Below are 21,215 nucleotides of genomic sequence, written 5' to 3' on the forward strand. Positions count from 1 at the left end.
AGCCAGAGAGGCCGAGGCACCCCATCTGATCGACAGGTGCTTCAGCCAATCACCAGACAGTACAGTGTGACGGCGGACGGGAGCCTACAAAATGGCGGAGGACGGAGAGGAGGGGTAAGAGCTGGGAAGAGAGAAGAGTGGAGGAGGGCTTGTGAGGGACAGAGAGCCGGTTTGAGCGGAAGCAGGGTTAAAGGGTACCTCCAGAGAACCGGGATCCCCTTTCTCCTTACCCTTACCCTCCCCGCTTTTCTCCCTCTCTTCCCCTTCCTGTCTCCATCCTCCCCTCCCCCGTTGATGTTGTATGAGGTTAGAGCTTTTACCAGAAACCACATGACCATAATATGTAGAAGAATTAGGCCATTTGGCCCTTCGAGTCTGCCATTCTCCCTCTCAGCCCCAATCTCTTGCGTTCTCCCCATGTTCTGTCATGCCCTGACTAATCATGAATCTATCAACCTCTGCCTCCACAACTGCCTCTCCAATGTTAGAGGGGCCCTGGGTGTTGTTGTAGACTAGAGTACGAGGCTTCCTGTGAGTAGAGTCACAGCTAGTTCAGGTTAGATTTGTTATTTATTCACATCCAATACAAGCTGACGATGGCCTGGGGGCAGTCCACAAGTGTTGCCATGCATTCTGGAGCTAACAGAGCATGCTCACAACGTTCACAGAAAAACATGCAGTTGACATTCAACAAGCAAAAACAGCAAAACAAACCCATTTTCCCACCTCTCCTACATGCACGCACACACACCAAAACATGCCACACTCAGACCTCTGACCTCTAGACCATGAGGCATTGAACTTCAGGCTTGACCTCTACTCAGAAATCCCAGGACTTCGGCCTCCACTTTGCCAACCATGGGCCTCTGACTTTGGAACTTGTCAAAAAACCTCGTCCTCGAATCACAGGACTCACTGACTTCAGACCACCATCTTTGGGGATCACTGGTCTCCGACCTGCAGCTCTTAACCCCAAGGATTTACTGCTTCTACCATCTCACTCCCCTCATCTCTGGCCGACACCTGACCTGACCCTTAAATTCTTATGCTGTACTACAAACCCAGTAAAGTAAGTCTGACCCACAAATCCAATGGACAGCTAGGAAGTTTGTTCTCTGGGCTGGACTTGGTGCTGAGGAACTGCTGAAACATTCTGTGGGAATATTGACCGATGGCCTGTATAGGTCCAGAACGACATTCGTACACAGTTCCTTGCAAACTCTGATAGGATGGCAGGGAGGGAGACTGATGGTGACAGCAACAGCACAGAGTTTGAGTGGGAAGAGGTGGGGAGAGGGACTAAGAATAGGAAGGTGATGGGTTGGAAGAGAAAGAAAGGAGGTGGGTCTAGTGGATCGGAAAATGAGGGAAGAGAAGATGAGGAGAAGGGCCCGAGGGTAAAATTGCTAAATATAGTGATAAGATTTGAGGGGGAAGAGGGAGTAAAAAAAATCAATCCGCTTAATAAAAGTCATCAGAGGGCAAGTAGGGGAAGTGAGCTATGCGAGAATTTTAGGAGATAGAAACCTGCTGATAGGACATAAAACTAAAGAGCAGATGGAGAAGGCAATGAAGGTGACTAATGTTGGGAAAGTCAAAGTGTCCAGGGTTATAAGAGTTGGAGCACAAAGGGTCAATGGTTGCAAGGGGGTGATCTCTGGGGTTCCCCTCAGTGTTAATATGAAGGAGCTAGTGGAGAACTTAAGGGTGAGGAATAGTTCAGTGAAGAGTGTGAAAAGAATGACAAGGGGAGCAGAGAAAAGGGAGATTGGAACTGTTCTGGTAGAATTTGAGGATAAGGTGCCTCCAAAGGAGTTATATTTTGGATTTCTAAGATACAATGTAAGCGAATATATACCAAAACCTATGAGGTGTTTCAATGGCCAGGAGTTTGGGCATGTGGCCGAAGTGTGCAATGAAAGAAGATGTGCAAGGTGTGGTGGGGAACATGAATACGGAAAATGTGGAGAGGGATTGGGACCAAAGTGCTGTGATTGTGGAGGTAACCATAGTGTAGCGTACTGGGGATGTTAAGTGGTGAAAAAAGAGGTGGAGGTGCAGAAGATAAGGGTGAAGAAAAAAGTCTCATATGCTGAGGCAGTCAAGTTGGCAGGACAGAAGAAAATGAATGAGGGAGGATGTAGCAAAGAGCAAGTGGCAGCTAAAGAAAGGCAAGATAAGAAGAATGCATGGATAGAGAAGAAGAAATTGGTGACCTTTATAGCAGGAATGGTAAATGCAACTTGTGACATCAAATCTAAAACTGAAAGGATTCAGATTATTGTGAAAGCTGCAGAGCACCATTTGGGTACGATAGGATTAAAATGGGAAGAGGTAAATGATGAACTCAGGTTACAGTCACGTCAAGAAACAGTATGTGTGGGTTGATATTACTAATACTACTTCTTCAATGGAATGCAAGAAGCCTGATTAGTAATGGACAAAATTTCAATAGTTTATAGCTAGTAGGAGAGAAAAGCCAGATGTTGTGTGTATCCAGGAGACCTGGTTAAAACCTAATTTAGATTTTGTTTTATATGGTTCTGAAGCAGTAAGGCAAGACAGGAGAAAGGGGGGAGGAAGAGGATGTGCAACTTATGTAAAGCAAGGTATCCCTTATAGAATACTAGATATAGGAAGTGAACAAGAGTATGTGGTAGTAAAATATGGGCTGAAAGGAAAGAGTTGGTGATTGTGAATTATTATAATCCATGCAAAAAGCTAGAGTTGAACAAGCTTGAGGAGATAAAAGGACAGAATAGTAGTAACGTTGTTTGTTGTGGTGATTTTAATGGCCATAATATATTATGGGAGAGCGACAGAACAGACATCAATGGTCAAGTAATAGAGGAGTTGCTAGATGAGAAGTATTTAGTATGCCTAAATGATGGCAGTAGTACTGGTATTGATGTTAATACAGGTAAAGAATCTGTGCTTGATCTTACTTAACTATCAAACTCTATTGCATCATTAAGGAACTGTAGGGAGTGATCATTACCCAATCTGGTGCAAGATAAATATTTCTGCCTCATTGGTCACAGAGAATATAGGTGGGAAATGGATCCTTGAGAAAGCCAGTTGGGAGAAGTTTCTGGAAAAAAGTGATAGATATCTAAGTCAGGTCAGTGATGAGATAGACATAGAAACCCTTGACAGCATATTAAAACAAGGTATAATATCAGCTGCATTAGAATCCATTCCTAAAAGTAAAGGAGGAACAAAGAAGAGAATAATGCCATGGTAGGATGATAATTGTAAGGAAGCAGTGAGAAATAGAAATAAGGCTTTTAAATTGGTTAAAAGAACTCATAACTTCCAACATATGATTCAGTACAAACAAGCTCAATAAGGAGGACAATAAGACATGCTAAAAGGACACACTGGAAAAAGCATTGTGATTCAATCGGAAGCACAACCCAAGTAGGAGAGGTGTGGGAGATGATTAAAAGGATGGAAGGGGCCAGGAGTGAGTGGAGGTACCCAGTTCTGGTGGATGGAAATGTGACTGCAGTAACAAATAAGGAAAAGGCAGAGTTGTTGGCAAGTACTTTTGTTATGGTACATAGTTCTGATAATTTAAGAAGGGAAGAAGAGGTAGAGAGAGAACAAAAGCTGAAAATATGGAGGTTTTATGTAGGAAAACTAACCTTGACGGTGTGCAAGATAGAACAGGAAAGACTGCACCAGGTAAAGATGAGATATGCTATAGTATGATAAAACACCTGAGTGAAGGAGGTCTGGAGAAACTACTGCTTCTGTATAACAAAGTCTGGGATGAAGGGAGAATACCAGGGAGCTGGAAAGAGTCAATAATTATTCCAATAAGGAAAGCTGGAAAAGACGCCTGCAGGCCAGGAAATTACAGGCCAATTGCCTTGACGTCTCATCTATGTAAACTTATGGAACGTATGATAAATGAGAGGTTAGTGTACTTTCTGGAAAGTAGAGGTACGGTGGCTATGTATCAAAGCGGGTCAGGTAAGGAAGGAATACTATGGATCCAGTGGTGTGTCTAGAGGACGAAATAAGAAAAGCACAAGTAAATAAAAAGACAGTGGTTGCAGTTTTTTTTTTGATGTTGAGAAAGTTTATGATATTAGGAGGGGGCTCCTAATCAAGCTGCATTTAATGGGAATCGGGGGGGTCAGTGTTCAATTGGGTTAAGGACTTTTTAAACAGGAGAACTATTCAGGTGAAGATAAGATCAGAGCTATCAAGCCAGTATGTTGTAGAAAACGAGACGCCTCAGGGGAGTATAGTGAGTCCAACTTTATTCTCCATTTTTATAAATGATATATTCGTAAATATACCAACGGAAGTGGGGAGGTCATTGTTTGCAGATGACGGGGCTTTGTGGAAAAGAGGGAGAAATATTGAACTTATAGTTATGAAAATGCAAGATGGAATTAATCAAGTATGGAAGTAACCTGGAGAGAGTTGAAAGTTTTCGGTTTTTGGGAGTGCACTTTGACTTGAGATTAACATAGAGAGAACATGTTAGATATGTAGTTGCTAAATGTAAAAATGTGATAAATGTCATGAGGTGTCTTGCTGGTTTGGAATGGGGTGCTGATTTTGCATCACTGAAGTATGTTTATGTAGCATTAATAAGATCAAGATTAGATTATGGAAGTATTGTATAAGGGTCAGCAGCAAAATCTGTGTTAGCAGAACTGGATATCGTGCAAGCTCGGGCCCTAAGGGTGTGCTTGGGAACTTTCCCAGTGTCTGCACTCCAAGTTGAAGCAAATGAAATGCTATCATCATGCCCCCTTAAATTAATCCAGTAATTGGCCTCCAGCTGTTTATGTCACAGCCCCAATGGCATTTCATTTGCTTGGAGACATGCTGGGAGAAGGAAAGGACACAAAAAGAAAGTTTTGGCTGGACATGAGAGCAAACAGCAGAAGATATGGGTGTATATGATAAAGAGTTTTGTCCAAGTGTGGTGTGGCCTGTCAGACCTTTCTGGATATTAGAAAATCCCTCTGTAGAATTGGAATTGCTTAAGATTAAATGCAGTAATAAATTGGCTGATATACTCAGTGATTATCATAAGTACAGAGAATGTAAATATAAAGGCAAACAGATTTTTACGGATGGATCAAAGGATCCAGAAACAGGTGCAACAGGTTCTGCAATTGTGCCAAGTTATCAAGTGGAAATTAGCAAGAGAACACTGGATTGCTTGAGTGTTTATGCAGTTGAAATGTTTGCCATATTGTTAGCACTAGAATGGAGTGAGCAGGTTGACTGTAGTAATTTTGTGATGTGTAGCGATTCTGTATCTGCCCTTGCAAGTATTAAGGCGGGTACAGCTAGAGGACACCAGGATCTGCTTTATGAAATCCTGTTTGCAAATTCAAGACTGGCTAGACAAGGCAAAAATATCGCATTCATGTGGGTTCCAGCACATTCGGGTATTATGGGAAATGAGACAGCAGATAAGCTTGCAACAGCAGCAGTCAAAAAAGGATCTGTATAGGTCAATATTAAACTATCAAAATCAGAGGGGAAGAGCATAGTGTGGAGAAGGATAAATCAACAGTGGCAGCAGCATTGGGATAGAGCAATAAAAGGAAGACATTTACATTCAACTCAGAACAGAGTAGATATGGGAAGGATTAGGGGAGTAAAGTGGAAGGAGCAAGTAATTATAAGTAGACTGAGAATTGGACACAGCAACCTTAATGGTATTCTGGCCATCATAAATAAGCATCCGACAGGTTTTTGCGATCTATGTCCGGAGATTGGAACAGTAGGGCATATCCTTATTTCATGCAGGAAATTTGCACAGGAAAGACAACAAATGCTACAACAATTACGCAAAATAGGACTGGTAGAGAACAGTGTTAAAGGTTTATTGGAATGTGGGGAGAGTGATCAGGGGAGGAAATGGTTGTTTAGTTTTTTAAGGGCAACGGAAAGATGACTTTAGGCAGTCAAGTGAATGGACAATGAGGGACAGTAAATCCTGAAGATGGCAGTAATGCAACAGTGTGGATGCCAACTGCCGTAAAAACTCAAGGAAGAAGAAGAATCCAATGGATGTTGCTGTACAGCGTCATCTCATTTGAGTTGCTGGCTTTGGAAAGTTATGTTGCAGCTGTATGGCTTGAGTGGGATATGCTTGTTCAGCATAGACAAGTTGGGCTGAAGGGCCAGTTGCACTGTTCTGCCACTCTGACACAGCCTTCCGTCCCTTTCTTGCAGGGACCTGGGCTCAGAGCTGGAGATCCTTCGCTCCATCTACCTGGATGAGCTGAAGATTTCACACGATTCAAACAGGTAGGTAGCTGTGGATCTGTTCTTCTCCTTCCTCCAGCCCTTCACAACTCCTGTCCACCCACACCCCTCCCCTTCTACCATCCCACTCTTTCCTTCCCCCTCTTCCCCTCCCCTCGCCACCTCCTCCCCCTCCACCATCCCTCCTCCCCTTCCACCATCACCCCTCCCCCTCCACTATCCCTCCTCCCCTCTCCCCTCCACCATCCCTCTCTCCCCTCTCCTCCCCCTCTCTCCCCTTCCCCCTCCCACCCCCTTCTCCCCTCCCCCTCTCCCTCTCTCCTCCTCCCCCTCTTTCCCCTCCCCTCCCCTTCCCCCTCCCCTCTCCCCCCTTCCTCCCCCTCTTCCCCCCTCAGCCTGCCTGCCTGCTGATCCTGTCCCTCCCCACCTCTAGGCAGCACCCTTGGGAACTCAGTATCACCCTGCACCCGGCCACAGCCGACGTCACCGAGTCCCAGTACGTCTGCCTCACCCTCGGCCTCTCCTTAACTGCCCAGGTGAGTGTGGAGGTTGGGTGTGAGAGAGGGTGGGTGTGACAAGGGGGAGACCATACACTCTTCTGATGGCCCTTGGTGCCCCAGGCGTGGTCCGATACCACGTGCTCTGTCTTATGCCTTGCTGTCCCACTCTCTCTCCCTGCCACTTTCCCCTGCTGCCTACGAATATTAATGCTCCAACACACACCCTCCCCACCACTTTCCCAATCCCTCCCAGAGCCCCCCTTCTCCCTCAACCCACTTAAGCATCCCTTCACACAGCATACTGCCTTCCGTATTCCCCATCCTTTTCAATTCCTTCTTGCTGCCAGCCCATCCTCCTCTGCTTGCCTCCCCTCCTGCACCCTCACTTTGCACCACACTCTCAACATACAGCACAGTACAGGCTCTTCAACCCACAATGTTAAACCCTGCCTTCCATATAAATTCCCGTGGCAGTTCCTCCCTACTTGCTGCCACCTCACAGTGTGCTCTCAGAATTAAGTATTTTTGAGTCTTAAGTGACTTAGGATTTGAGCCAGGCTGTATCTGGACCTGTGTGGTTGATTTCATTATAACCCCACCAAGGTTCACCTACCTCCCTTACGCTCTCCTTCAGTAACTTCTCGCCCCCAGCGCGCTGTCATTGACATTAATTAACACTGCAGCTTGATGTTCAAATCAAGAGATTAATCTGTTGATTTCCTCTTTCTGCCTGGGGTTCTTTTTCCCACTCACCCATTCTCCCCTCTTCTTCCCACCCTGTCTCCTCGCTTCCTCCCTCCCACTCTTCCCAGTATCCTGACATAGCGCCATCGATCTCAATCTGGAATCCTCGAGGCTTGTCAGATGACCGGATCCTAAGGTGGGAAATGTCTTTGGAAGTTTTACTGAGTGTCGTGCCTTTTGTTATGGCAGTGGAGAATGGTGGGGACCTTTCAACTATTTTTTTCTGTAGGTAGTTGACCACAATCATACATAATAAATTCGGCCTGACCAATAAAACTTCAACATGACATCCATACTCCTGTATTCAGTGCTGATTTATGAAGGCAAAGGTGTCAAAAGGTCTCTTTATGATAACACTTTCAAAGAATTATGAATCTGTATTTCCGGATCCCTTTGTTCTGCTGCTTTTCCCAGTGCACTACCATTCATTGTGTAAGTCCTAAGGCCATAAGACATAGGAATAGACTTGGCCTATTCAGCCCATTGAGTACGTTCTGCCATTCCATCATGGCCGCTTTATTATTCCTCTCAACTCCATTCTCCTTCTTTCTCCCTTTAACTTTTGATGCCTCTACTAGTCAAGAACTTAACAACCTTCATTTTAAATATACCTAATAACAGCCTCTACAGCTGTCTGTGGCAATGTTCCACAAATTCACCACCATCTGTCTTAAAAAAAAATCCTCCTCATCTTTTCTGAAAGGATATCCATCTGTTCTGAGATATTGCGTAGAGTCCCCCACTATAGGAAATAATCTCTAAACATCTAGGATTTCCAATATTCGATAGATTTCAATGAGACCCCTCTCATTCGTCCAACCTCCAGTGAGTACAGGCCCAGGGCCATCAAACCCTCCTATGTTAACCCTTTCATTCCCAGGATCATTCTTGTGAACCTCCTCTGGACCCTCACACGTCCTTTATTATATAAGAGGCCCAGAACTGCTCACAATACTCCAAGCCTCAGCATTACATCCTTACTTTTATATCCTAGTTCTCGCAAAATGAATTGCTGTCTTACCACTGACTGCAGTTAACCTTTGGGGAACCTTGCACTAGGATTTTGAAGTTCCTTTGCAGCTGCAATTTCTAAATTTGCTCCCCATATGGAAAATTCTACCGAAGTGCATGACCACGTACAGTACTTCTCCCTACACTGTAGTTCATTGCCATCTTTTTGCTCATTCTACTAATCTACCTGAACCCTTCTGCAGACTTCCTGCTTCCTCAGTACTCCCTGCCCCTACATCTATCTTAATATCATCTATAAACTTGGCCACAATGCCATTAATTTAGTCATCCAAATCATTGATATTATATGTAAAGAAACATTCCCAACACTGAGTCCTGCAGAACACCACCTGTCACCAGCAGCCAACCCAAAATGGTGTTGTTTATTCCCATAACAAAAATGATTTCCACTGAATCAGACTTCGTCACAGCACTTTGACACTCCCTCTCTTTCTCTCTCTCTCTGCACCTATCTCTCTCTCATCTCTGTCATCTGATCTCTTTCTCTAATAACACTTCCTCCTGTATTCTGTTACTGTTTTTGACTTGTACTCTCTGGATGTACTGATGCTGTTTTATAATGCTGCCACAGCAAAGTAGCATCCATCATCAAAGTCGCCCACCAACCAGGCCATGCCCTCTTCTTACTTTAACCATTTGGCAGGAGGTATAGAAGCCTTGGGCCCCACATGACCAGGTTCAGCAACATTTATTCTACAAACATCAGGCTCCTGAACTGGCATGTATAACTTCATTCAACTCTATGAACTGATTCTACAACCTATAGACTTACTTTAAAGGACTCTTTACAATGCATGCTCTCAGAAGTATTTTTATCTGTACAGTCTGCATTCTTTTGCACTTTGGGTTGTAAGTTGATCTTTATCTTTTTATGTAGTTCAAGTCAAGTCAAGTCAACTTTTATTGTCATTTCGACCATAACTGCTGGTACAGTACATAGTAAATATGAGACAACATTTTTCAGGACCATGGTTTACATGACACAGTACAAAAAACTAGACTGAACTACGTAATAAAAAAAACAACACAAAGAAAGCCACACTAGACTACAGACCTACACTGGACTACATAAAGTGCACAAAAACAGTGCAGGCATTACAATAAATAATAAACAGGACAGTAGGGCAAGGTGTCAGTCCAGGCTTCGGGTATTGAGGAGTCTGATAGCTTGGGGGAAGAAACCGTTATAAAGTCTGGTCGTGAGAGCCCGAATGCTTCGGAGCCTTTTCCCAGACGGCAGGAGGGAGAAGAGATTGTATGAGGGGTGTATGGGGTCCTTCATAATGCTGTTTCCTTTGCGGATGCAGCGTGTAGTGTAAATGTCCGTGATGGCGGGAAGAGAGACCCCGATGATCTTCTCAGCTGACCTCACTATCCGCTGCAGGGTCTTGCAATCTGAGATGGTGCAATTTCCGAACCAGGCAGTGATGCAGCTGCTCAGGATGCTCTTAATACAACCCCTGTAGAATGTGATGAGGATGTGGGGTGGGAGATGGACTTTTGCAAAAAGTAGAGACGCTGCTGGGCTTTCTTTGCTATGGAGCTGGTGTTGAGGGACCAGGTGAGATTCTCCGTCAGGTGAACACCAAGAAATTTGGTGCTCTTTACGATCTCTACTGAGGAGCCGTCGATGTTCAGCAGGCAGTGGTCACTCCGTGCCCTCCTGAAGTCAACAACCATCTTTTTTGTTTTGTTCACATTAAGAGACAGCTTGCTGGCTCTGCACCAGTCCGTTAGCTGCTGCACCTCCTCTCTGTAAGCTGACTCGTCGTTCTTGCTGATGAGACCCACCACGGTCGTGTCATCGGCGAACTTGATGATATGGTTCGAGCTGTGTGTTGCAGCACAGTCGTGGGTCAGCAGAGTGAACAGCAGTGGACTGAGCACGCAACCCTGGGGATCCCCCGTGCTCAGTATGATGATGTTGGAGATGCTGCTCCCAATCCGGACTGACTGAGGTCTCCCAGTCAGGAAGTCCAGTATCCAGTTGCAGAGGGAGGTGTTCAGGCCCAGTAGGCTCAGCTTTCCAATCAGTTTCTGAGGGATGATTGTGTTGAATGCTGAACTAAAGTCTATGAACAGCATCCGAACGTATGTGTCTTTTTTGTCCAGGTGGGTTAGGGCCAGGTGGAGGGTGGTGGCAATGTTGCCATCTGCTGAGCGGTTGGGACGGTATGCAAACTGCAGGGGGTCCAGTGAGGGGAGCAGCAGGGTCTTGATATGCCTCATGACAAGCCTCTCAAAACACTTCATGATGATGGATGTAAGTGCAACGGGATGGTAGTCATTTAGGCAGGACACTGAAGACTTCTTCGGCACGTTGGAATGGTGGCGGCCTTGAAGCATGTTGGAATGGTGGCGCTGCTCAGGGAGATGTTGAAGATGTCAGTGAGAACATCTACTAGCTGGTCTGCACATCCTCTGAGCACTCTACCAGGGATGTTGTTCTTGGTAAAATACTATTGGTTTTCTTTTTCTCCTGTAAATGCCCGCAGGAAAATAAATCTCAAGGAAGTATATGCTAACATATCTGTACTTTGTTAATAAATTTACTTTGATAAAGTAATCTGACTGGATAGGATGCAGAACAAATGTTTTGCTATCCCTCAGTACACATGACAATCATAAATCAGTTTAATAAAGTAGGTTGGTGTAAAGATTCACAGAGAATGGGAGGGCGACAGAGGTTTCACCAGGGATGATCTGACAGGATTGTGCCTTTTCTGATGATGCAGCATCCGACGAGAATTGGAGGAGGAGGCAGAGGCGGGAAGAGGAGGGCAGGTGCTCTACCAGTTGATCGAGGTGAGCAAGGGATTGAGTGGCAGGACTTGCCAATGCGGGGTCTGCGTTTGAAGGGGATGTGGGGTGGGAGCTGGAGATAATGGTGTGCAGGATTAAATTCGGGGGGGGATATGATCAGTGATAGGGTGCTAGAGAAAAAGTGTTATTGACAGAACGATTAAAATCCGTGAAGACAGTCAGTGACACTGAACATGGGTAGAGGGAAGACGTGAGGGAACTGGATTATCTTCAGTTGGGATATAGTCAGTATCATGACACTAGGGGGAGAGGGGTTCCTGAAGGATGGTGTGAGGAAGCTAGATTTTCTCCAGGGACTCAATGTGGTGACATTGCCGTGTTGAATGACCTGTTCTTGTGCTTTTCAGAAGGGGAAGGAGATCCTCACTAACAACAATGTGCCCTTTGGTCATTGTGTCATCTGCCTGAACTGTTTTCAGGTGAGGGGGACAAACAGGGAAGGGTGGTGCTCTGCGGCCTGGTGGGGGGTGGGTCGAGGGAGTAGCAGTGGGCAACTGAATGTTGGGAAAAGATTCAAGTGTGGAAGAGGTGAATGTGGCAGAGGAGGGGAGACGGTGGATGTGTGGACTGTGATTGGTGTCTGATAGGGTTAAGGAGTAGCAGTGGGTGATGATGTGTAGGGAAAAGGAAGGAGATGAGGATCAGTGAAGAGGCAGGTTAGTGCGAGAAGAGGAAGTGGGGAAGAGAGTGCTACTGTGTGTCTCATGGGAAATGGGTCAGTGGGAGAGGGAAAGGGACAAGGCTGGGGGGTGGAGTGAGTGGAGATGAAAGAGTTGAGGGATTGGATGTTTGATGGGGAAGGGCTTAAGGTCGAGCAAGGAGATTGTGAGGGGTAGGGAGAAGGGAGGGATGGGTGGGATAGAGAACAGGAATTAGTGTGTGTGGATAGAGTCATGGAGTCAGAGAGAATGACAGCACAGAACTAATTTTCTACCTAGATGCATTTACCTGCACACAGGCCATAGTCCTCCATATCACTCCTATCTACATACATGTCCAAACCTCTCTTAAATGATTCAATTGAACCTCCATGTATCATTTCCACTTGATTGTCATCTCACAGTCACACCACCCTTCAGTATTTCGCCTTTCACCGTAAACCTATGACCTCTAGTTCTGGTTTCATCCTACCTGAGAGGAAAAAGCCTGCATGTATTCACCTATCTATATCCCTAAATTGTGTATGCCTCTAAAATCTCCTCTATTTCTCCTATGCTCCAGACTTATTTAACCTTTCCCTCTAACTCAGGATGGTGAAGTCCTGGCAACGTGGTTATAAACTTTCTCTGCACTCTTTCAAATCTACTGATATCTTTCCTGTGAATATGTGACCGGAATTACACTCAGTACTCTAAATTTGCCCTCTTGTACAACTTCAGTGCCGTGAAGTGCATTGTGCCAAAAGATCACATTATGACCCTATTCACCTGTGACGCCACCTTCAAAGATTACTGGATCTGTATTCCCAGATCCCTCTTTTCTAACACAATCCTCAGTTCCCCAACATTCACCATGTAGACCTACTCTGGTCTATCCTCCTAAAGAACAATTATCTGCATTAAATCCCAGATGAGATGGCAAGGCTGGAGAGAGATGAGAGTGGAGGGAATGTGGTCGGAAGAGAGGGGTTAAGGAGAGGAGGGAGTATGGTGGGGTTGAAGGACGTGTAGGGTTTGATAGCATAGGAGGAATTAAAAAGAGGTGGATGATGAGTGCACAGGGGTGGAAGGAGGTGGACAAGGAGAGAATAGGGTAGGGATGGGGGAGAGTAACCAAAAGCAGTTCCTGATGGCGAGGGGAATGGAGTTCGAGATGCAGAGTTGGTGATTGATGGCGTGAGCAGGGCAATGGATGGGGGAGTGGATAGTCCGTAGACCTTCAGATGTCCAACTTATCTGTATGCCTCACCTCCACGTACCCCCCCACCCCCATGGACATATGCTCTGCCTGCCTCACCCACCTGGGCATTTGGTCCGCCTGTCTCCCCAGGAGAGCGACGACTTCACCAGGACCAGCTGTTACCACCACTTCCATTCGTACTGCCTGGCCTCTTATATTCAGCACGTACAGGCGGAGCTCAGGCTGCAGGAGTCTCCCCTGCCCTCCTCTAAACCCCCCAACACACAAACGGTAAGGAACTCATGGAGGGGAGGGACTGTGGGGAGAGGGATAAATGGGTAAGGAAGTGATGTGGCATTGGGGAGTAAGAAATAGGTTGGGGGATGGGGGGATGGGAATTGTGTTGGGATTGGGGAGAGTGATGGGGAGGGGGCAGTGAGGAGGGAGAGAAGATGTGGGAGCATGGAGGAGAAGGGATAGGCAGCAGGGAGGAGGAATAGGAAAAGAAGGGGAGTGGGAGAGGAGATAGGAATGGGAGGCTGCTGAGTGGAAGAAGGGATTGAGGGAGAAGTTGGATAAGGGGAATGGGGAACTACCTGGAAGGCATAAAGGGTTGGTGAGGGAGATGGATATGGAGTTGGTGGAGTGGAGCAAGGTGGGAAAGACGAGTGGTTTAGTGAAATAGGGGAGCTGGGAGGAGGAAAAGGTTGAGGGAGAAAGGGTGATGGGGGAGTAGGAAACCCTCCTGTCACTTTCTTCCCCTTAGTAACTACTGCATCTCCCTGTTGCCTCTACCAGGTGGGTGTTCTCTGCCCTGTATGCCGGGAACCTCTGACCTACGACCTGGGCCTGCTGTCATCAGCTGCCGATCCCAGCCACCCACTGGTGAGAAGGGGGCGTGGGGGGAATCACTGGGAGTGGTGGGTGTGGTCAGGGGTTGTGAAGTCACCAGGAGTAGTGGATGGGTGTAGTTAACCCTTAGCAATTGTGTTCACCTCCCCTCCGCACCAGATTGTCTGGGCACAGTCTACCCTTCCTCAGACTCAGTTCCAAAGGGAAAAGCTGCAGAAGGGGAAGAGGAGTGCAATAGTGATAGCTGATCAGATAATTAGAGGAACAAACAGGAAATTCTATTGGTGTGAAAGAAGGTTGGTGCTGGATCTCAAGAGAGGGAAATTATAGAATGGCTTTGAGATGGCTTTTCAGAGCAGTTTGTGGTTGAGCCTACCCAGAAGGATTGGGTGTTGAGTTGTAAACCAGATTTGATTAGAGACCTTTAAGATGAAGAAGCTCTTAGGAAGTAGTGATCATAATTCACCCTGGAGTTTGAGAGGGAGAAGCTAAAGTCACATGTATCATTGACCACTGGAAATGATAGTAATGGGGAACAAAGTAATGATGGACAAACTTAAATAGTTTTAATCAGTCTTCACTGTGGAAGTCATGAGCAATATGTCGGAAGTTTGAGTGTGTAGCTGACGTTACTAAGGAGAAGGTGCTTTGGAAGCTGAAAAGGCTGAAGGTAGATAATCACTTGGACCAGATGGACTACACTCCAGGGTTCTGAAAGAGGCATCTGGAGAGATTGTGGAGGGATTAGTAATTACCTTTCAAGATTCTGGAATGGTTCCAGAGGACAGGAAAATTGCTAATGTCACTCCACTCTCAAAAGAAAGGAGGGAACCCCAAGCAACACATACAAAATGCTGGAGAAACTCAGTGCCAGGCAGCATCTGTGGAAAAAATACAGTCAACGTTTCGGGCCGAGACCCTTCGGCAGTGCACGTAATAAAACAGGCCAAAGTAAGCGTGTTTTCCTCGAGGAGAAATCTTGCCTGACAAATCTGTTGGAAATCTTTGTGGAAGTAACAAGTAGGATGAACAAAGGAGAGCTAGTGGATGTTGTTTGCTTGGATTTTCAGAAAGCCTGTAATAAGGCACTGCACGTGATGCTGCTTAGCAACATAAGAGCCCATCCTATTACAAGAAAGAAACTAGCATTGTTGGAAGACTGGCTGACTGACAGAAGGTGAAGATTAAAGATAAAGGGAGCCTTTTCTGGTTGGCTGCCAGTGACTACTGGTGTTCCACAGAAGTCGATGTTGAAACAGCTTCTTTTCATGTTGTATGTCATCGATTTGGATGATGGAAATGATAGCTTTGTGGCTAAGTTTGCAAACAATAGGTGGATGGGCAGGTAGATTTGAGGAAGTTGAGAGACTGCAGAAGGACGGATTAGGAGGATGGGCAAAGTAGCGGTAGATGGAATATAATGTAGGGAAGTGTATGGTCATGCATTTTGGTAGAATGTACAAAGGTGTAGACTATTTTCTAAGTGGGGAGAAAATTCAAAAATCTGAGTTCCAAAGGAACTTGGCAGTCCTTGTGCAGGATTTCCTAAAGGTTATATTGCAGGGGTGAAGAAGGCAAATCCAGTGTTACCATTCATTTCAAGAGGACAAATATAAAAGCAAGCATTTAATGCTGAGGTTTTTCGAAGGCATTGATCAGACTGCTTAGGAGTATTGTGAGCAGTTTGGGCCCATTGTCTAAATAAATCTGTGCTGGCATTGGAGACAGTCCAGAGGAGGTTCACAGGAATGATTCCAAAAATGAGTATATGCATATGTACATGTTGGAATTCTGAAGAATGAGGGGTAATCTCATTCAAACCTATCGAATATTGAAAGAGCTAGATATAGGGGATGTGGAAAGGATGTTATTTTATATTATGGGAGTCCAGGAAGAGAAGACACAATTTCAGAATGGAGAGGTCCATTTAGAACAGATGAAGAATGTCTTTATTCAGAGGGCAGTGAATCTGTGGAATTTAATGCCACAGACGACTGTGGAGGCCCAATCATTGGGTATATTTAAAGCAGAGGTTGATAGGTTCTTGATTAATCAGGGCATAGCTGTTACAGGAGTTTGGTGTGTGGCCAAGTGGTTAAGGCATTGGACTAGCAATCGGAAGGTCGTGAGTTCGAGCCCCAGCCAAGGCGTGTTGTGTCCTTGAGCAAGGCACTTAACCACACATTGCTCCAGTCCACCCAGCTGAAAATGGGTACTGGCAAAATGCTGGGGGTTAAGAGCAAACACAAGGAAATCTGCAGATGCTGGAAATTCAAACAACAACACACACAAATTTAATCTTACTATCTCTTACTATCTTTCCTTTCGGTTAGTCCTAACGAAGGGTCTCGGCCCGAAACGTCGACAGCACTTCTCCCTATAGATGCTGCCTGGCCTGCTGTGTTCCACCAGCATTTTGTGTGTGTTGTTGCTGGGGGTTAACCTCACGTTAGACTGGTGTCCTATCCGGGGGGCGGGGGGGGGGGGGCAGTCTCGTCCTCTCAGTCACTTCACGCCACGGATGAGCCTATAAGGCTTGGGACAGACTTTAACTTTTAACTTTAACTGTTACAAGGGAAAGGAGAATTGGGTTGAGAGGGATAAAAATAATAAACAGAACGGACTCTAGCCAAATAACCTAATTCTGCTCGGATGTCTTATGGACTCCTTGCTCTCCCAGCTGTCTGTCTCCCCTCTGCCTGCAACATCTTGGTCATGTTTAGATATGTAGCAACTGGCCTCTGTCTGGACACCCACCATCTTCCCTTCTGCCTGCAGGAACCCTACCAGCCAGATGAGACGTGGGTGAAGAGGTGGCAGGAGCTTCAGAGGATTTACCACCGACAGAAGGAGCGTGGGGGCATCATAGACCCCCAGGCTGACCGTGATCGCTTCCTCGTTAGCCTGACCAGAGTGAGTGGGAACAGATACGAGAAGATCCTTGTGTTGTGGGCCCACTACAGGAAGACCCCTCGTGGCAGGGGATAGGGATCAGTACAGGAAGACCCCAGGGCAACAATCTGAAACAGGCAGATCCTGAGGGATAAGGTCCAGCACATGAAAATCCTGGAGCTGGGTGTCCAGTGGAGGAAGATTCCAGGGGTGTGGGGAAGGGTCCATACAGGAAGATCCTGAGGCTGAGTGTCTAGTATAGGAGGATCCCAGGGGAGGGGGTGGTGGGGAAATCATGTCCATTACAGGTAGATCCTGGGGGGGATGCTATCTGGTACAGGAATACTCTTGGGGACGCTGTAAAGAAAGATCCCAGGAGGTGACATTAGGACTGGTACAGGAAGTTCTATCCTTGCCCTAACACTCTCCCCTATGTTTTCCGCTCCCCATCTCCCTTCCCTCCCTCCTTTCTCCTCCAACTGTTTATCCCTTGTTCCTTCCTCCCCTCCCTATGCCTCCCCGTCCTCTTTGTCTTGTCTCTACCTCACTCCCCTTCCCCCCCTTGTTCCCCTTCCTTCCTCCCATCCTTTCCCTACCTTCCTCTCCCTCGCCCTCCCTGCCTCCCTCCACCCTGCTACCTCTCTCCCTCCTTCCCTCCTGTATGCCTCCCCTCATTCACCCTTGCGTTTCCTCTGTCCCTCTTCACACCCTCTCCCCTACACATATCCTCTCCTCAACCTCCGCTACATCACTAACCCCAGTTTCTTGCACTCCCACAGCCCTTGGATGTCGTGGCCCGTGAGGTGGAGCGGAAAGAGACCACAGAGACGCCCTCCCCTGCTGGCCCTCCTCCTCAGCAGATGGATCCTCGGGCTCCACACCCCCACGGCTCCCGCCCCTTCCGCCGCCCACGCCCCACCAGGAGGGGCCATCATGGAACAAGGGCTCCTTCTGAGACCCAAGGTGTCAGGCAGGAGAATGAGGAGGAGGTGGAGACATCGGCTGAGGCCTCACACACATGGCGGCTCACCAAGACCCAGCAGGAGACTGAGATTGAGAAGAATCTGCCCCGGGCTCGAGGCCCTTGGCCCAGGATGGAAGGGGATGCCCATCCCAGGGTTGGCAGGGGCCAGATTGGCTGGGGGCGGGGATGGGGTAGGGGAAGGGGAAGGGGGCGTGGCTGGCGTGGCTGGCCTGGCAAGGGGTCCTCCACACCGCGGGATCCTGCTGACCCGCAGCCTGGGGAGGCTCCCAGGGAGGGTCACTGAAGGGACTGTGCTGATCCTAACAGGTCCTATGGATGATCAGTGCTAGGTCTAATACAATCTATGTTGATCTGTTGGGTTCCAGGTAGGATAGGTGATGGGTCTGGTCCATGCTGATCTGGGTCAGGGCCTGGGGAGGTTCAGTGATGGGTCCAGTATATTCTTACCTGGTGTGGGTCCTGAAGTGGGGTTTGTGATCGGCCCATGCTGATCTGATCGGGTTTAGGGGAAGGTCAGTGATGGGTCCGGTCTATGCCGATCTGGTCTGGGTCCCAGGACAGGTTGGTGACGAGTCCATTGTGATTCAATCTGGGATCTGGGGGTGAGCACCATGTGTGGTCCACCCGGATAATAAGTTAAAGTTCAAGTTTATTGTCATCTGACTGTACATATGCACAATCAAACAAAACAGTATTCCTCCAGACCACGGTGCACTCGCAGTATATTCACACACAGCACATTAAACAAAATGTTCCCACAAATAAGTGAATAAAATATATTTCAAAATGCTTGTTACATGTGCAGCACAGGTAATTAGTTAACAGTATTGCTGTCCTTCTGTCAGGACCTCAGTGGTGGCAAGTTATATATGAGACTCACAGAAGCTGTTGTCCAGTCTAGCAGTCCTAGTCTTGATGCTCCTATACCTCCTTACTGATGGTAGTGGGTCAAAGAGATTGTGGGTTATGTGGTAGAGATCCTGAACAATGCTTTGGGCCCTTCATGTACAACACTTCTGGTAAATATCACAAATGGGGGGAGGGAGTCCGTAGTGATCCTCTCAGCAGTCCTCTGTTGGGTCTTGCAGTCCAATGCCTTCCATATCACACAATGATGCAGCCAGACAGGATTGTAGAAAGTTAGAGTCTCAGAAAAGTACAGCACAGAAATAGGCCCTTTGGGCCATCTAGTTCGTGGTGAACCATTTAAATTGCTTACTTCCATCGATCTGCACATGGATCATTGCCCTCCATACCCTTGCCATCCATGTACTGTACCTATCCAAACTTCTCCTAAGCATTGAAATTGAGCTTGCATGCACCACTTACCCTGGCGGCTCATTCCACACACTCATGCCCTCTGAGTAAAAGAAAAGTGTCCCCTCGTGTTCCCCTTAAACTTTTTGCTCTTAACCCATGATCTCTACTTGTAGTCCCAACCAACCTCAGTGGAAAAAGCCTACTTGCATTTACCCTAGTATACCCCTCATAATTGTGTATACCGCTATCAAATCACCCCTCATTCTTCTATGTTCCAAGGAATAAAGTCCTAACCTATTCAATTTTTCCTTATATTTTAGGTCCTCCACTCATAGCAACATTCCTGTAATTTTTTTCTGTTCTCTTTCAACCTTACTTGCATCTTTCCTGTAGATAGGAGACTAAAACTGTGCACAATCCTCCAAATTAGGCCTCACCGTTGTCTTATACGACTTCAACATAATATCCCATCTCATATGCTCAGTACTTTGGTTTATGAAGGGCAATGTGCCAAAAGCTTTCTTTACAACCCTATCTACCTGTAACACCACTTTCAATGAAGTATGGACCTGTACTCCCAGATCCCTTTGTCCAACTGTACTCTTCACTCTTCAAGATAATATCCACTGCCTTCATCAAATTTCTTGGTAGCTTACTCAAAATATTCTTTAAGATTGGTTAGACCTGACCTACCACACACAACACTATGCTGACTATCCTTAGTCCATCATATTTATCCAAATACTCATATATCTGGTTCCTTAGAAAACCTTTCAATAAGTTTCCTACGACTGATATTAGGTTCACCGGCTTATAATTTTCTGGTCTTATTTTTGAGCCTTTCTTAAAAAGCAGAACAACATTATCTTCTCCAGTTCTCTAGCACCTCACCTGTCTCTAAGGATAATTTAAATATCTCGACTAGGGCCCCCGCAGTTTCTGCACAAGCCTCATGTCTGTGGAACACCTTGTCAGGCTCTGGGTTTTCGCAAAAAAAACGGCAGAGGACCTTTAAGTGTTTTTCATATATTTTTTTTAAATTTCTTTTTGTTCAGCATAACAAAACTTTCAATTTCCAGATAAATTCACATTTCTTCCCCTCACAGATATCAGCTATCAGAATACTTCCATCAAAATATAGACATTACCACCGCATCCTATACAAAAGCCCTTATTAGTATAGCAGACAGGTTTATATCTACATATTACAGGAAAGGTTGCCATGTTTTATAAAAACTACTTGTTTTTGAGTGTACCATACATGTTAAAAAGTCCAAAGGAAATTATACCATGATTAATTTATGCCAACCAAAAGGTCCAGGGGCCTTATCGGATATCCAACAAAGTAAAATGTTCTTCCTCGCACAAAAAGTCAGGATGTTAAAAAGTTTTTTCTGATGTGCATTAATAATACGACTGCTGGGTAGGCCTAAGAGAAAAGACACTGGGTCCAGTTCAAGCTCCATCTTCAGAATCTTTTCTATTTCACCCAAAGTATCACTCCAGTATGCTTGAAGTTTAGGACAAGTCCAAAAAGTGGGTGAAAGTTCCAGTATTTACATTTAGAACACATTGGAGAAACCCCCGTCTTAAATTTCAAGAGACAATCTGGAGTCAGATGGGCTCTATGCAGAATTTTGAATTGCAATGCTTTAGTTCTATTACAAACTGAAATTATCTTTGCATTATCACAGATGTCTTCCAATGTTTCAGCTGTAACTCCTACTCCCACAGCTGCTCAGCCTCTCCACAAGAACATTCCCTCAGGAAGCTGTAAAAAGTACTAATGGAGACTTCACCCCTAGAACAAACACCTTCTTTTCTACGTCAGAACTATGGAAATTAGTTAACAATGTTTTTTTCTGTATATAGTCTCTTATCTGAAAGAAACGAAAAAGATCCTTGTTAGGTATGTTGAATTTCTGTACTATTTGACTAAAAGACATCATCGTACCTTCATCAAACAAGTCTCCTAGGTGAAAAATACTCTTAGAAATCCAAAGTTTAAATCCCGACTGCCAGTTATTGGAGTGAAGGGTGAT

General features: G+C 45.9%; 1 protein-coding gene across 2 annotated transcripts; it reads left to right on the plus strand.

Moving 5' to 3' along the window:
* The first annotated feature begins 15 nt into the window (after window positions 1–15).
* On the plus strand, window positions 16–18,702 carry rnf25 (ring finger protein 25). 2 transcript variants are annotated; one of them, XM_073033428.1, is made up of 10 exons: window positions 25–114; window positions 6,214–6,288; window positions 6,680–6,782; window positions 7,559–7,626; window positions 11,258–11,327; window positions 11,693–11,764; window positions 13,335–13,475; window positions 13,983–14,069; window positions 16,815–16,949; window positions 17,708–18,702. In XM_073033428.1, the coding sequence occupies exons 1-10, from the start codon at window positions 92–94 to the stop codon at window positions 18,194–18,196; spliced, it is 1,263 nt and encodes a 420-aa protein (XP_072889529.1). In that variant the 5' UTR covers window positions 25–91; the 3' UTR covers window positions 18,197–18,702. The 2 variants fall into 2 exon arrangements, with proteins under 2 accessions (XP_072889530.1, XP_072889529.1); XM_073033429.1 differs by lacking the exons at window positions 6,680–6,782; window positions 7,559–7,626 and having other exon boundaries at window positions 16–114.
* Window positions 18,703–21,215: the final 2,513 nt, after the last annotated feature.

This window comes from Hemitrygon akajei, chromosome 31, assembly GCF_048418815.1.
Source record: "Hemitrygon akajei chromosome 31, sHemAka1.3, whole genome shotgun sequence".
In the NCBI taxonomy this organism is placed as follows: Eukaryota; Metazoa; Chordata; class Chondrichthyes; order Myliobatiformes; family Dasyatidae; genus Hemitrygon; species Hemitrygon akajei.

What these genes read in the sequence shown, in the direction of transcription:
- rnf25 (XM_073033428.1), top strand. Translation starts at nt 92, where the DNA reads ATGGCGGAGGACGGAGAGGAGGG. An exon ending in GCGGAGGACGGAGAGGAGGG is followed by an intron (nt 115 to 6,213) that starts GTAAGAGCTGGG and finishes CCTTTCTTGCAG; the next exon opens with GGACCTGGGCTCAGAGCTGG. An exon ending in TCAGATGACCGGATCCTAAG is followed by an intron (nt 7,627 to 11,257) that starts GTGGGAAATGTC and finishes CTGATGATGCAG; the next exon opens with CATCCGACGAGAATTGGAGG.